We start from the raw sequence: 18,170 nt of genomic DNA on the forward strand, positions 1-18,170 counted from the left end.
ATTTTAAGTAATATATATATATATATATATATATAAATTACTTTTCAATCGAAAGTAATCATTCCTATGCCCTACTTACTATGAAGGACAGAGCTCTTGATGTGGGCACCCTGACATTACATCATGACATTACAGTTTGAAAGTATGCTTCCCTAAAAGTCTTGTGAATGGGCTCTTTGTGAAAAAATGTACTTTCTTACTTTTGTTTGGAACAACCCTTCGAGTGGTGTTCCCTTCCAGAAGAGACTTTCAAGGGTGCAAAAATGCCATTTGGAAAAATGCCCTGTAAACCTCAAAACAACCATTAAAACGCTGATTTAAACAACTTTACTGCTCAAATAATACACCAGTTGTAAGAAACATTTATATAAATATTAATTGTTTTGATAAAATTAGGAGCTTTACATTTCTGACTTTAAAATTGGTCCCCTTTTATTTTCTAAAGTAATTGCCTCAGTGTAACCACACATTTTTTTTTATTATTATTTATTTATTTTAGAAATGGAAGGTAAAATCGAAATACATTTTTGTGGTAATCAGCATAATGCCAGAAATGCTGTCAATTGAGCTTAACATGAAATGAACCCCGAACATTCCTTTGAGTTTATTGTACAATATTAAAATATCTACAAATATATAAAAGTGATATTGTACGAGGATCAACTCGATTACGTCATTCACAATGCTTCGTGTAAGTAGGCGAACGTTGTTGAGCAGTTACAGTTTCCATGGTAGCGGAGACTTCTCTGATTGGTGGATTCATGGCAGATTCTCTTTGGGGATTATGGGTAGTATAGTTCTTAAAAATAAATAAATAAATAATTTAAGTTCAAATAGCACTGACGTTTGGCTTATACAGAAGTATAAATAATTGCTCAACAACCTCTGAAATCATTTAACTTGCGTTAAAAGTTAATGTTAAAAATGTCAATTATCTCTGTAGGGAACGTGATTTTTAAATCTGGAACCCTACTGTTACTCTCTATTTGATCATGTTTCATAATGTAATTTAAAGCTTTGGTAGGTAGCAGGTCAAAACAGTTAACGGTCCGCTATAACTTTGCTTATGTGTGTGTTCAACAGCATAATGTTATGGTGGAGTTGAAGAGATATAATTTGTTGTACAATTAACCAATGGCTCATTTGATCTAATGTTTTGTTACACCTCCCCTCCTGGATATAGAAAATGAATATTGGACATTTCTAATTGAAACAGTGGTACTGTGATGTGTAATTACCACAGAGAAGAGCAGTTTAATAGAGCATTTCATCTCACGACCCTAAACCACATTGGACTAATCAAACCTCAATTTACTGTGAACTCAATCTTGACTGGATTTGAACATAAATGCAGCTTCTCTGTGTTATCTGCACTTGAAGCAATTGAAACATTGCGATGGAGAGCAAAATCCAAGAAGGAAAACAGCCTTAAGGCGTTAACCAGTGAAAGAGTAATTTGTCGGGAGAGGATATTTGAGGAGTTAGTCCATATTAAATAACAAATGTATAAAAATGTACTATTTTTAGAAAAGAGGTGAAATAAGGTGTAAAGCTGGCTCATCATCCCTGTTGATGCTGAGAAGGGAAAAATCATGGACAAAAATAATAAATGGGTACATTTGAAAGACTCACCCTCCTGCAAAGCCTACTGCAAATAAAGAGTAGGCAAGTATTTGTTTAAGAGAAGATGTAAACTTTTATTCTGGGCCTTGACAAACAGTGTCCAATAAATCTTAGGGCATGGTAGTGTGATTAAGTTATGAAACATCCTGTCGCTTTACAAATAGTTATGTGGGTTGGAGCAGAAAACTTTTTAGGAGACATGAGCAGTTGTGACCTCCGTTCTTTGTCCCGAGGCAAGTTTAATGAATTTTGTACAGTTTTATAATGAGGGTGAACTGTGTGGGTGAATCTCAAAATCTGTCAGGAACATGTCCAGTTCTTATTTCACATATAAATCAATAGAAACAAATAAAAAATAATATTTTTGTGTATAGAAAATTAAGCCTATGAAGCTGACTTTTTTATTGCATTGCAACATTATTTCTAATCATTTTGCCTCCAAATTCTTACATCATGGCAGTTGTCTTTGTTGTACATTTATTGCTTATTTTAATTTAAAAAAGTTACAAAAATACTTCCGGATGTCTTACAGTCACAAGAATTTTGAGGGAAAATGTGCTTATTACAAAAATAAATTTACAATGCAAACATCTTAATGGCCCTTAAATGCTTAATTTTCTTTATGTGTATATGTACACTGGCGGCCAAACGTTTGGAATAATGTATAGATTTTGCTTGTATGGAAAGAAATTGGTACTTTTATTCACCAAAGCAGCATTCAACTGATCACAATGTTTAGTCAGGACATTAATAATGTGAAAATTACTATTACAACTTCATCAAAATCCTCCACATGCAGCTATGACAGCTTTGCCGATCTTTGGTATTCCAGCTGTCAGTTTGTCCAGATACTCAGGTGACATTTCACCTCACACTTCCTGTAGCACTTGCCATAGATGTGACTGTCTTGGGCACTTCTCATGTACCATGCAGTCTAGTTGATCCCATAAAAGCTCAATGTGGTTAAGATCCATAACACTCTTTTCCAATTATCTGTTGTCCAATGTCTGTGTTTCTTTGCCCTCTCTAAACTTTCCTTTTTTTTTTCTGTTTCAAAAGTGGCTTATATTTTTGCAATTCTTCACATAAGGTCTGCACCCCTGACTCTTCTCTGTACTGTTGTACATGAAACTGGTGTTGAGCAGGTAGAATTCAATGAAGCTGTCAGCTGAGGACATGTGAGGTTTATATTTCTCAAACTAGAGACTCTGATGTACTTATCCTCTTGTTTAGTTGTACATCTGGTCTTCCACATCTCTTTCTGTCCTTGTTAGAGCCAGTTGTCCTTTGTCTTTGAAGACTGTAGAGTAAACCTTTGTATGAAATGTTCAGTTGTTTTGGCAATTTCAATCATTGTGTAGCCTTTATTCCTCAAAACAATGATTGACTGATGAGTTTCTGGAGAAAGCTGTTTCTTTTTTCCATTTTTGACCTAATATTGACCTTAAGACATGCCAGTCTATTGCATACTGTGGCAACTCAAAAACAAACACAAAGACAATGTTAAGCTTCATTTAATGAACCAAATAGCTTTCAACTGTGTTTGACATAATGGTAAGTGATTTTCTTGTACCAAATTAGCAATTTAGCATGATTACTCAAGGTTGAGGAGTTGGAGTGATGGCTACTGGAAATGGGGCCTGTCTAGATTTGATCAAAAATGACTTCTTTCAAATAGCGATGGAGCTGTTTTTTACACCAGTAATGTCCTGACTATACTTTGTGATCAGCTGAATGCCGCTTTGTTGAATTAAAGTATCAATTTCCTTTCAAAACAGCAAAATCTGTACATTAGTGCAAACATTTTGCCACCAGTGTATGTCCTTTTGTTTTTTATTTGTTTTTGTTTTTTTAATTTTGGTTTTGAGGTGCAATGGGACCTTGACATGTTTTTGTGAGAATCACCCGTGTATGGGTGGTGAGGATAGAGGTCTTCTTCAATTCAATGAAGATTTTTTTATGTCCTGTAAATGGCAATTCAATTTTCCACTTAATCAGTGATCCACATCAACAGCTAAAACTGCAGTTTTTTAAAAATCCAAATCACATTTTGCAATTTCTTGCAATACGTATAAAAGAGGACACAATAATGTGTGTTTGTGCGTGTACGCCTCTGTGTTAGTGACTGCGTGGATGTCTTTGCAGCTCAAGTAATATAATTTAACTACAATGGACTGCAGGCTAATATTGTTCAAAACTAGCCAGTGAGCTTGTGTAAAGCAATCGTTATAACTGGCACCTAAATTCATGCTGCTATTAGTATTAGCCAGCACTCCTTCAGGCAATGCTAACAACATGTCGAGAAGCGTCACTCTTAACAGGATACTCTGTGAAGAGTTTTACTCTATTGTTTGAGGTGGTGATTCACTTTTGAATGTTAATTTATGTCATTAGAGGAACCTAATAAAGTCTGAATCTGAGGGGTTTTTGAAGCGCTTTTAGTTTTTGTCCCTTTTTGGATTATTGGACCGAATAATCATACACCAATGTATTTCATGAATTATCTGCTGGTTGTCTTGTATCCACAATCTATAGTGAGCACTGCACCTGTCGGGGTTTAGCTGTAAACAACCAGCTTTTTATTAGAAGCCAGATCATTTTTTCTGACTATTCTAAATTTACCAATTTGAGCTACTTAGAAGTACAGTACATACAGTACAGTTCCAAAAATGCCCTAAAGGCCTCATATTTGTGGCAATAGCTTTTGTTAAGAGTTTGGAATTCATAAGGGAAAAAAAACGTGAGCATATTGACAAAAATTTGTACATGTTTATTAGTCACATAAATTAGGCACCTTTTCCTCAAAAGTTAGTCACGTTATTTTGACAACTGTTACTTACCCCTGAGCTTTTCCCCCAGTTCTGTCATTCTCTAAAGATGTCTTTTGCTCAATTTAGGGTGTATTATAAGGCCAATCTTTGTGTTTTTGTCACTTTAAGAAATTTGATTGTATTGTTTTTAATACATGTTACCCCCTTTATGACATCACCTTTCTGTTGATGTTTGAAACCATTTTAAAGTAAGTTAGTCTTGTTTAAATAAGTGTACTAATCCTATGCCAGATTTCTATAATTTATACTTGAAATGAAATCTGAGTAACACTTTACAATAAGGTTCTGTATGTTAATATAGAACATAAAGATTAGTTAATGCATTAGGTATCATGAAATAACAAGTAACAACATTTTTAGAGTATTTATTAATGTTAGTTAATGCTAATTTAGGAAAACACAATTTTACATTGTTAGATCATGTTATTTTATTATGCATTAACTAATGTTAACAGATACAACTTTAAATTTGAAAACAAACAAAATTATATGTTAAATTTAACATAAACAAATATTAATAAGTGCTGTAAAATTATTGTTCATTGTTAGTTCAGGTAAACTAAGGTAGTTAACTAATATTAATGAATACAACATTATTGTAAAGTGTTTTCAGAATCTCAATAGAACAGGATTATTTATTTTACATTCACGCTATAGTCACACTGCATTGTTTTATTTAGCAACTACAGAGGGTTATACAGTCCTTACAAATGCACCATAGTTGAATTCATTTCTGATTGTCGTCGACCCTGTAATGTACTTTATTTATGTAATGCGTTTATGGCATGATGTGTTGAATCTCATATGTGTTGCAGATTCTGTGGTAAATGTTATTTACCGTATTTAGCTTTCCTGTTTGTTTGTTTTTTTATTGTTATAATTTCTTTTTAATCAATGAATCAGCTCTAGATATAATGAAAACAGCCATATTAACAAAGTGACCAATACTTTGTTTCAAAAGGAAAAAAAAAACTTTTTGATGTTTTGTGAAGCAATCACATGTGGGATCAGGGAATGCATCAATTCACCGCAACCTTAAAACATTTTAATTGTAATATTTATAAAATCTGAATATTTTTTCAATGATAATGAACATACCCTTCTTCATTATATATATATATATATATATATATATATATATATATATATATATATATATATATATATATATATATATATATACATACACACACACACACACACACACACACACATACAAATATGATTGGAATTGCTTATATTTTTCCTAGTAATTTTTCTTTCCTGTTAAGCATTTTTGACCATTGTGTTTCGTTCACTCATTACCCATTGGTGAACAGTGAGACCAAACTGATATTTGAATCCAAAATGTATGATTCCTCTTTCCCAGGGTTCAGTTAAGGGCTGTGTTGTAAAATGAATCAGTGATTCATGAGTCTATGAGGTCAGTAGTGATGTAGTCACAAAAATATGGTTTGGCTTATTGTGGCATTTTATTTTTGACTCAAATCCATGTTTAGATTGTTTTTTTGTATTTTTTTTTCTTAAAGTCTGTGATCAGTTTATGAATCCTTGTTTTGTCTAAGTCAAAGATGACTGTGTCAATAAAATTTGCAGATGTTTCAGTGATTGGGCTGTTTATTCTTTGTCCTCTGTATTAGCTAACAGTGAATCAAACATGTATGACAGTCTCCGGTGTTGATCAATTAATTAATTTTATATGTATTATTATTATTATTTGATACAACATTTTATTTACAAGATGATCTCATCATTTTAGTGACAAGTTGACTGAAAAATGTATGTGAATTTCTTAGTATTTGCTATGTCTCTCTTTTTCCTTTAATTTCCTTAGATATTAATAGTGACCTTCTGTAAATAGTGCAGAAAGTTATATAATCTTTCTACATTTAGAAAACTTTCATTAATGCTCAGAATCATAGGAGTAGGTGGCAATATGTACGAAGAGTGGGAATCGGCAATAAACAAAAGCATGTAGAAGTGAAAGTGGATTTAATATTATATAAATGTAATATATGAATATTTGAAGACATGGATTTAACCACTGGAGTCATAACGCGGAAGTGTTCCACTTACATCTGGGATGGCATGAGGTTAGGGCAATTTCAAGGAATTCTGGGACCCCATATTGCTCTTGGCCCCTTACCTAGTCAATAAAAACAGTATTTAATTTGTTGTGGGGCCCCCCTGGACATTTGGGCCCATAGAATTGTTTCCACCTTTCACCCCACTAGCTAGCCCTGCATGAGGATGAGAAAATGATGATAGAACTACATTTTTTGGGACTATTTCTTTAATGACAATCGCCTCAAAACAGACCTGCCATAAAGTAATAGATCACCAACCAACAGCAGCTGACTCTTGATCCGTTAAAAAGAAGGTTGAGAATACATAAGCCTAGCGAGCTGACCCTAAATCAGACATTAAAGGTGGAGCGTGAGAATGGAAGTGAGCAGATGAAGGATCAAAGTTATCTTTGATGCTGTGCTTGAACGTGCTCTGGAGACGAGAGGAGGATGAAGATGTCCCCTCGTGTTTAATGGTGCATATTTCTGAGACCAACCGAAGCAGAAACCCTCTGTGAACGCACTTATGTCCATCTCGACTGAATGACAGCGCTGCACTCTTTGCAGAACAGCTCAAGCTTGTTTAAGGCTTCCCCCTAGTGGATGAAACAATATTGTCTCCCCACTTTCTGTCCTAATCAACCCCCTATCCTTCATGTTAGGAGTACGACTATAGAAAACAATTATAGGTTGGTGAATTTTAGGATATTACATCTCGACTGTCAATAAAAAAAGTCTTCAAAAAGGATAGCTGTCAAAAGTTTGATTAAGCTCAAAAGCTGCACAGAACATTGTGTCGATTCTCATGTTATAACCAGTGTTGGGTAAGTTAACTACTAATTACATCTTCTGTATAATTAGATTACTGTACCTATTACTAGTTATTTTCTAAAACTCTTATCAACCTCGACCAGATGAAAAATATAAGTATAGTCATGAAATGGTTATTTGAATTCTTTCAAATAAATCATATAAAATCAAATAAATTATTCATGAACTGGCCAAAGAATTTAAGGGGGCTGCATTAATTGAGAGACCATCCATTTCAACATTAGACGTTACATTTATACTTTAATTTAACTATTGTTTTATATAGAATTGCTCTAAAAATTGAGAGTAATCCCTTACTTTGGCTCAACAGTGGCTCAGTGGTTAGCACTGTCACCTCACTGCAAGAAGGTCTTGGGTTTGAGTCCCAGCTCAACTAGGGCCTTTCTGTATGGGTTAGCATGTTCTCCCTGTGTTTGCGTGGGTTTCCTCTGGTTTCCCCCACAAGTCCAAAAACATGCTCTAAATTGCCCCGTATGTGTGTGAGTGAGAATCCCCCAAAGCTAGAAGCAGCGCGACAAAAGGAATATAACATTTGAAGTACTTAGCTCGACACGGCATCTTTAATATGAGACGGCATAACAGCAAGACACTGCGAAACGTTCAAAGATGTTGATCGAGCCCATATTTACATAAAAAAATATTTGAAAAACAGCACAGGCAAACATTGCACTGCGTCGAGACGTTCTGTACAACGGGGCCCCTATAACTCAAGCAGCCATAACAGCTGCTTGAGTCTTACTCTGAGCTTTTAGTATATTGAGAGAGAGAGAGCGAGCGTGTGCGATCACCTGTATATATATATATATATATATATATATATATATATATATATATATATATATATATACACTCACCTAAAGGATTATTAGGAACACCATACTAATACTGTGTTTGACCCCTTTCAGCCTTCAGAACTGCCTTAATTCTACGTGGCATTGATTCAACAAGGTGCTGAAAGCATTCTTTAGAAATGTTGGCCCATATTGATAGGATAGCATCTTGCGGTTGATGGAGATTTGTGGGATGCACATCCAGGGCACGAAGCTCCCGTTCCACCACATCCCAAAGATGCTCTATTGGGTTGAGATCTGGTGACTGTGGGGGCCATTTTAGTACAGTGAACTCATTGTCATGTTCAAGGAACCAATTTGAAATGATTCGAGCTTTGTGACATGGTGCATTATCCTGCTGGAAGTAGCCATCAGAGGATGGGTACATGGTTGCCATAAAGGGATGGACATGGTCAGAAACAATGCTCAGGTAGGCCGTGGCATTTAAACGATGCCCAATTGGCACTAAGGGGCCTAAAGTGTGCCAAGAAAACATCCCCCACACCATTACACCACCACCACCAGCCTGCACAGTGTAACAAGTCATGATGGATCCATGTTCTCATTCTGTTTACGCCAAATTCTGACTCTACCATCTGAATGTCTCAACAGAAATCGAGACTCATCAGACCAGGCAACATTTTTCCAGTCTTCAACTGTCCAATTTTGGTGAGCTCTTGCAAATTGTAGCCTCTTTTTCCTATTTGTAGTGGAGATGAGTGGTACCGGTGGGGTCTTCTGCTGTTGTAGCCCATCCGCCTCAAGGTTGTGCGTGTTGTGGCTTCACAAATGCTTTGCTGCATACCTCGGTTGTAACGAGTGGTTATTTCAGGCAAAGTTGCTCTTCTATCAGCTTGAATCAGTCGGCCCATTCTCCTCTGACCTCTAGCATCAACAAGGCATTTTCAGCCCACAGGACTGCCGCATACTGGATGTTTTTCCTTTTCACACCATTCTTTGTAAACCCTAGAAATGGTTGTGCGTGAAAATCCCAGTAACTGAGCAGATTGTGAAATACTCAGATCGGCCCGTCTGGCACCAACAACCATGCCACGCTCAAAATTGCTTAAATCACCTTTCTTTCCCATTCTGACATTCAGTTTGGAGTTCAGGAGATTGTCTTGATCAGGACCACACCCCTAAATGCATTGAAGCAACTGCCATGTGATTGGTTGATTAGATAATTGCATTAATGAGAACTTGAACAGGTGTTCCTAATAATCCTTTAGGTGAGTGTATATATATATATATATATATATATATATATATATATATATATATATATATATATATATATATATAATCATCTTGCTTTGTGGGGCCCCCTGGTGGCTCAGGGACCCTAAGCAGCCATTTCTACCTAGAAACAGCACTGATGTGAGCAGTCAAGTTATCTTTGAAATATTTTAGATCTTAGGATACGTAATGACATATTACGTGTATTTTTAGACGTTATAAATTAAACCTGGATCTCTTACCGTGCTGTTGACTAATGGAATAAAGGATAGAGGAGTCGTGATTGCCATAGTAACAGTGGAATGTAGGGGTGGATGTCAGAGAGAGTAGAGTAGTAAGGAAAATGTGTTAGTATTGCACGTTATTCCGGACATAGCCAAAGTCATACATGTTTGGAATGACATGAGGGTGAATAAAGTATACCTATAAATCTATAAACAATGTGTGCTCTGCGTCCAGCATATGTGTGGTCGGTTTATACTGCACATAGACGAATGCATGGCAACTGGGTATAAGAACAAGGATACATTTTATTGTGTTTTCCTTTAGGACAATGCAAGATACAATGTAAACATAAAAAGGTACAAAAACAACAACAAAAAAGATAAAAAACATAATAATGCTGAAAATTAAAAGTTGAAGCTGTAGACCACTTATCTTTAAAAGAAATGCATATGAAATGTAGATTTGGCTGAGCGCTGAATAATATCAATGCAAGGCTTTCTCTCAAAAAATTTTAAGGGCACGCATTTTAATGCATTTCTGATGGCAAGAGGGAAATTCAAATATGCAACCAAACATACTTTATGTCCAATGATCTGTAACAGAAGATTGCAGAATCCCACTTGGTTTGACTGCCATCTACAGTACATTGTCCTTTCTTGTTTAAGAATCTGACATTGGTTGAAAAATTACTTTGATTACTATCAAAAATGTCTTTTTGAAGGACTGGAGTAAAGTTCAGGAAGGCTGTCCAAGGATTTGCTGTCATAAATCTATGATATGCGATTTAGAAAATACAAAATAATGAAAAACCCTTGTGAGGAGACAGACATGGGGCACGACGTTAAGTCGCAGCATGATAAAAGCAAACCTCAATAAATGTAACTTTCAGAGAGGACACACTTATCAAAACACTCAGTCATTGATTGCTTTTAAGTAAGATGATACTGGCCCCATGTGCTGTTATTTCCATGACTTAATTAAGAGCAGAGGAATGGTAATTGGAGCAGAGAGCCGCACAAAGACGGCAACAGAAAACAGTGAGAAATCAGATGCAACACTTTGATGAGAACCATTGTGGAGAAGGAACATGGCCTGCTCACTCAAACCAAGCACTCTTATATCTGGGACATACACGTAAATGCAAATTAACATGAAAAACAAAACATAAAACGTACTGAAACTCCTGCTAAGCACTTATAATGCAGTGCCACAAACATACAACTTTCTCCACCCAAATTCACTCCTAAAATAGGCCTAATCTAGCACACATCCTGATTACATTAAATGCTAGTGTATCAGATTATGTATCTTAGTCTAGGTAGGCACCATATTTAATTGTACGTGAATGAATGCTGTGAGGGATTGAACTAGTCCGTTCAGTAGGTTGCGTGTTATTCATTTTGGTTAAGTTTGGTTACTACATATTTACCATACATCCATTTGTGATTCTACAATGTGAAAATAATGATAGTAAAAAATAAGTTGGTGTGTTGAAGGTGTGTTTTGACTGGTATTGTATTTTTGATGTTTTGCCGGCTCAAAGATCAACACCAAGGTACACAACAGTGCGACATTTTGAACAGACTGTATAGGTGTGTCCAAAATCGTATTCTAAAGCTAGTGGCAACACATCACATGCATTTGAAATGTCACTTCCGGCAGCTGAAAACAGTGAACCTCCATGTAGTAAAAAAAATAACTTTAGTTTTCCATTTGGGACAGTTCTACGCTTTGAAAATTCATATACCAGATGGTTGAGTGAATTGTGTAGAGTGCGCCATTTGGAACACAGCTTATGTCTATTGTTTTCATTTGCGTCAATTTAAATATGCCGTCTACCCTAGATCCGATTGATCGATCTTTCTGTTAAATATTCGTGAATTCAATCATTCAACTAAACAACAAGCCTCTATCAATCATATTCATTCTAACAACTTTCATTAAACCCCAATGCAACAATTCCACATCATATAAACGCCTGGGCAAATGAAGCCATTCGCAGACATAGATGATTCCTCTTGATGATGTTTATCCGTCTTGACACGCTGTGAGCCATTAGAGACATGATCAATCTATCTCCGCATATGACATCAGCCCGACATCCGTAATCAGTGTGACATTTGTATTCACTGCGTTCATCCTGAGCATCTGTAATTAAGCAAGTGTTCACGAAATGTGATTTCACAGCGAGCCCCTACTCCTTATAGTGCAGTGAGTGTGCTAGAGACGTGGAATCCTATTCTCTCTCAGATTCCGACAGCAACTTTTTAATTGTTGTAACGAGGTTTGCAGCAGCATGCGATGGAACATCATAGCTGTTCTCGAGTCTCTGAACCTCAGCATGTGTGTAGCAAAGCACTGAGAAATGTTTTCAAAAACACTGGCATCGGAAGGCTAGGCTGCATGCTTGAATTAAGTTGCAGACAGTTTCCCAACAGAAATAACACAAGTTTCCAAAGATGCTACAGAGAATACTGTGACTCACCAGTGCTATTATGACTCTGCAATACCATTGTGACATCATAATGACTTGCTGCTAGTATAAACTTCTCTGAAGTGCTAATTACAGCAAAGGCCTCTTTCCTTTCTAGGACACTTGTCCAATCTTTTCAGAGTGAATATTTTTTCATAAGTCCAATTGAGTTGTTCAATCATATCTGACCTCCCTTGTTTCCTTTTTTAACCAAGCATCAAATCAAAAATTCCCTCTATTCTTCTCTCACCACCATTTAAAAACTCCCTTACACAAACCACCTCAGAATACACCACACAAGCACACAAATGTACTCATGATCCTATTCTTCTTATTGGTATTCTCTTCTGATTCTTGATATATATATATATATATATATATATAAATCTTAAAGCAATAATGTAAAATGAAAACTTGGAAAAGTAACTGGCAGCAACTGCCAAAAAAGTTGCCTTTTAAATAGGGAAAGCAAAAGACAGCATTTCGCTAATAAATGTCTTCTCTTGTCTAGGAAATCCAAGATAGTCCTTCAAAAACCTCCTTTTTTTCAACCAGTGTCAAATTCCCTTGGTTTTGGTACATGCATTCAACTGAATGCACTCAAAGGATCTCACAATATAAACACAGAAATTTGACTTTTGAAAGGCATTTCAAATATGAATAAGTTCAGACTGGAAGAGTAGAGATTGTAATACACTCTACTTAGGATATGTAATGACATATTATGTGTTTTCATGTCATTTTTAGATGTTGTAAATTAAACCTGGATCTATTACAGTTATAAACGACCTTGCTGTTGATGAATGGGATTTAGGATAGAGTAGTCGTGTTTGCCATGGTAACAGGGGAATGTAGGGGTGGATGTCAGAGAGACACGTCGATCGTTTGGCAGTGTGTGGTAGAGAGATAATATAGCTGCTGCTGCTGCTGCTATCTCAAAAACGTGACTGTGATTTGACAAATTCAACTTACTTCTCAGATATGCCCATGCTTCCTCATTATTTCATTTGGGATTTACCATGGATTGATGGAGTCAACCTACTTTAAGAAAGTTCTGGTTTGGTGGGAAAAAGGTGTGAGTAGAAATCACTTTGAAGTCACGGTTGGGCGGTAAACTGTTGGGGTCCATCAATGGGAGGATTTTTACTTTCAGTTAAACATTTTAAAATACATTGGGTGATGTAATATGCTCACTTTGACGAGGATACAAAATACCTATGGGACAAAACTAGGCAATATTGAATAGATTTCGGATTCATTTGATTCTTAATTGGTGAGATGAGTGTTTGTGTATTGCACATTTCCTCATTCCATCTGAGTAATGTCAAAAGTGAACAAAAGTGAGAGAAAAAATTAAATAACAGCAAAACAGTAAGAAACATTATAATAAAAATTAAATAAATAAACAAGAAATAAAACAAAGCTAGCAGATACAGAAATAATATGAAAAAGAACTAGTTTGACACTCAAATGAAGATAAAAAGCATTGTGTTAATGGAGATTTGCAACATCCATCACAAGCGCTGTGTTGTAGTGAGTTGACACATTTCTATAATGCCTTCGTCATAAGGAGAGCGAGAGTGCAATGGCTCATATTTCACTTTCAAATTGAAAAGTTAAAAAGTAAAAAAACTATTCCCGAATTGGAACTTTAAAATCATTATTGACATTATTGCTGTTTATTTTATGATAATCCATTTTAATAAAACACTCACGATTTTGTGCCATAAAATTTGGTCCATCACAATTATTTGAAATCCATATAACATGTAACTATAGAGACATGCTTTTTTCCTCCAAATTCCATATTTGCAATTATAAAATGTATGAACTATTTAATTGTTTACAGACAGCAATATGATTCTGTTATTTTGGGTAGATTTTGTGCTCTTTCCAATTATTAATGCTGGATTTTACTTGGTTTATAATTAGTGTGTAGTGTGAAAATTTAGTTGCTTTCATCTGTGGGAGTGATGAAATTAAAATAACATGAAATGATTAAGAATAATCAGGCATTATATGTGGTTCAATAATGAGAAAGGAAGTGTCCATAGTTGCTAAAGGTGCAGCATTCAGCCTGGGGGGAAAACAGATTCCCGATAAAAAACCACTTGATTGAAAAAAATGTTTAGCTGAATTCATTAAGAATACATTTTTGATTTTAAGACACATCTGCTGTAAATAACTGAGGCCCAAATCAGAGGCAAAAAATTACAGCTTGGTAGAAAAAAAGCTTGGAATATAGAAGTAGCCAATTTGTGTTACAAAGTTTAAAGAATTAAAAAAAAAATGTAATGTAAAAATTATTTTATAAAGCCTCCAATAACAATATAACATTGCAAAATATTACTGTACTGACAAAAATATAAAAACATTTACAAAATATAAATATAATTTCTATTTTATTTTAAATAAATTATATGCTGATGAAGGACACTGCATCTTTAAACCAATGCATTTTTGCTTTTAAAAGCTTATATGCATTGATTTACAACAAATGACCCACCTCAATCATCATTATTGTCCATGTGTGATCACACAACAACAAACAAACAAAATAAACAAGAACAAATAAACAACTTTCTGCATAATATAACTGCAATCTAGCAGGTAATTCATGTTTTAATTGTTTAAAATTATAATACTGTCCAGCAGAAAACAAAATAACATTAAGGTAGAGTTAAACCCATTTAAGAGCTCACACCATTCATTAGAAAAATATTTCAGCAGTCTTGAACATCAAGATGTTTGATGCAGTTTTCAATTAACATTATTTGAGTAAATCGCATTTGAAGAGGAAGTACTCAAAGCTCGGAAATTTATAAAGAAGACAATTCAAAGTTTGGACTATGGACTAAGATTGCAAGAAATACTATTCTTTAAATGATAAAAGTAAAATATTATAAACTGCTTATTGTGTGAAAATTAACTGTAAATTCAATACTGCCCAGCAATATCGTAATGTAGGAATTAACCTTGCATAATAATGCACTTTTCTTTGGGTTCAAAAAATCAAGTTCTTCCAGATAAAACAAGTACGTACACTGTGTTTCTTTCTATCCATAAAATAAATATTAATTCTAAAATAAACTAGCAAACATTTCGGTTTTCTTCTTTGGTGCAATCACATTTTGGGCTCAATGTTACGTAACTACTTCCCTGGGATAAAATGCAGAAAAAAAACATCATATTTTCCAGTCCTGATTTATGAATTATCACTGCAATCACAGCCGATATAGCACACACAGAGCAGCAAAATCTTAAGTCTTGTCACCTTAAGCCGTTTACCCTCATGATATGACCAGAAACCGTAGGACCAGATGCACTTTGTAAACTTAACTTGGGCATAAAACCAGTAATGAGGTGGGGAATGAGGTGGTCTATGCACAACCGCATGTCGATTTCACAGACTGTTTTCCTTAAACATGTTTTATTAATTTTGGACTGCCGAGGATTTAAAGAATGGGAAAGAAAAAGAGACGTAAATAATCATGACCTGCAACTGTTTGGATGTTACAAGAAAGCAGAAATACATCTCTAAGGAAAATATAAAACATTAAACAAAACAATTAGTAAAATAATAAAAAAAAGACAATCAAAGTTTTGCTTGGTTTCACTCAATAGAGTGTGCTCAATTGCAGAACATTTGATATTGTTGGTATTTCTGTACAGATTTCTGTTTCTAGTTTCTGAGTGCAAAAGATTAGATTTGCACTTATGCTGAAATTATCTTTTTAACATTGTAACAAAATAGGTTTGGTGATTTCTGCACTCATAGGGCTATGGCACTAAGCTGAAGTTTGGTATTAATGTTGGTTCACTGGTGTTTGACTGATTCCTCTTTTCAGTGAATGATGGAAGGCACCCATTTGGCATAAAATTATGGCAGGTATTTTGCTAGACATTCACCTGCAATACTTTTAATGTAAACCCCTTTTTAAAGGCTCTGTCCCTCTCATTTTAAACCAAAAGCACAGTCCTCCAGACAATTCATCTTTATACATTTTGATTACAATTGTGTATGTTTAGAGCATTTCTGGGGAATTATTTTCTCCTCTCCAGATAGTTAGATGGTACCCAGCCTTTACGTCCATGTAAGCCATCTACAATTTGGCAGTACCACCATCCATTTGGATTCTTTTCTAAAACTTCAAGGCTAGTGCCCTCTGAGAAACCCATGGTCTCTTCATCCCCACGGTAATCAGCAATTGAAACATAAACCTCTCGAAGGTTGTTGTGAATAAGGTGTGTCTTCTCAATAGGCTTGGGTCTTACTGTAGAGACAGGAATGCCATTTCTCTGAGCAATCAATAGGCTTTGACTTCCAACAGGTGCTGTAATGGTGGTTCCAGCCCTCACTCGCACATCGTTTGCTGGCTGTGGCCGAACAGCAGTGAAGGAGGAGTTTCGTCGAACACCACCTCCGGACCTCAAGTGGTCACCTGCGCCCAGCGATTCATTTCTTCTCAAAGATCCAGTATGGATCTTGGCGTCCTTCAAAGGCTGTGGTGGAGATGCAAAGACAGATTGTGGTCGCACTGCTGCCTGACGAACGCCGTTTCTCATCCGTACGCCAGAGCCATTCAGCATTGCAGGTGGTTTCCCAAAGCCCCCGGGTGGTTTGGATGGGATTGGTGGACTAGGGTTGCTCAAGCTCCTCAGGTTCTGCTGGTTGAGGTTGTTGAGGGCCTGAACACGTTGCTCGTTCTTCTCAAGACTGTTGGACTTGTTGGTGCCACTGAGATCAACAATATGGCAATCACGGACCTCTTGAACACCTAGATCATGGGGATGTGAGACTGGCTTCAGGTAGAAAGTAGGTACCCAACCCTCTTCTTCACCCCAACGGACAAACCACCATCCACTTTCCTGCTTTTCCAGTACCTCCACCTCAACGCCAGCTGGGAAGCTGAGCTCTGACTCCTGGGCTCGTTCGTAGGCATCTGTGGTTCTGTAGAATGCACTATCGTGGTCTGATTCCCCACCACGGCTGCCCTTGGAATATATGCTTGAAAGATCCGAATTGCTCCTCGTGGAGTTAAAGTCCTCAGAGGACACAATTGAAGCCGTTTCGGAATCCTCACCACCACGTAACGCACAGACCACACCTTGCCGGAGACTGCCAGTGGGACGCAGCTGCTGGCGTAGGCTGCTAATGTCCATTCTTTCAGGACTTTGTGGCTCTGACTTTGTAAGAAGTGGTTTGGGTCGCACTACAGGTTTGGACCTTGCCAAGGGACTCTGACCGATCCGAATTTCTACGTCTTTACGCATGACGGGTTCTCTTTTGGGATTGCGACCTGATTCGTCTGATGACGACCTGGGACTATGTCTCTCTGCCCGGCCAAGAGAATGACTTCGGCTTATATCCGGGGGTACCTTGCGGAGTGGCCTCCCTCCTCCAGGAGAGGAAGAGGAGCTGAGAGGTTTGCGACCCAAAGTGAGACTCCTTGGGGTGTTCGAATCACAACCACTGGAGTCTCTAGGAGAGGTGAAGTCATTGGAGGAGAATCTGAAGCCTTCATTCTCGTAAATCACCTCCTCCTTATTGACATTTTCCAATGAGTTTCTTTTCCTCAAAGGAGAGGTCATCACCTTTAATAAAGGTGATGCTTTGCCGGCCTGTGCGATTCTCTCGGCAGCCAAAGGATTGCTTTTGATTTCAAATTTTCGAGGTTCTGGTTTTGGAGAACTTTTAGAGTCCAAATCATCAAAGCCAGGGGCAGGAACATCATATTCCGGTTCTTCGTAGACATGCTGACTGGGGGATTCTGGAGCTTTGGAGGCTGAGCCCCCCAGAGAAGGTGATTCCTCAGAATCCTTTTTGACAGGCGGAGCAGGGGGTGGAACTTTGGGACGGGTGAGTGTGCTGGTTCGCCGGCTCAGGTTGGGCTTCTTGCGTTTATCAATGTAGGAGCAGGGTGCCCAACCCTCCATATCCCCGATCTGGACATACCACCATCCACCAGAGTTTTTCTCTATGACCTGGAGACCACACCATACAAACTTAATGTAACAGAATATTTTATTACACAGAGTCCAAAAGGCCTGAAAA

The 18,170-nt window shown here is 36.7% G+C and overlaps 1 protein-coding gene across 4 annotated transcripts in view; it reads right to left on the reverse strand.

The window, feature by feature from the left end:
* Positions 1-9,937: 9,937 nt before the first annotated feature.
* LOC127651547 (SH3 and PX domain-containing protein 2A-like) overlaps positions 9,938-18,170 on the reverse strand; it is a 143,547-nt gene continuing 135,314 nt past the window's right edge. For all 4 annotated transcript variants that reach the window (XM_052137436.1, XM_052137435.1, XM_052137434.1 and 1 more), the window contains one exon: positions 9,938-18,100. In XM_052137436.1, coding sequence (XP_051993396.1) covers positions 16,160-18,100 — 1,941 coding nt within the window. In that variant the 3' untranslated portion in view covers positions 9,938-16,159. The remainder of the gene's footprint in view (positions 18,101-18,170) is intronic.

Source organism: Xyrauchen texanus, chromosome 11 (assembly GCF_025860055.1).
Source record: "Xyrauchen texanus isolate HMW12.3.18 chromosome 11, RBS_HiC_50CHRs, whole genome shotgun sequence".
NCBI classification, from domain to species: domain Eukaryota; kingdom Metazoa; phylum Chordata; class Actinopteri; order Cypriniformes; family Catostomidae; genus Xyrauchen; species Xyrauchen texanus.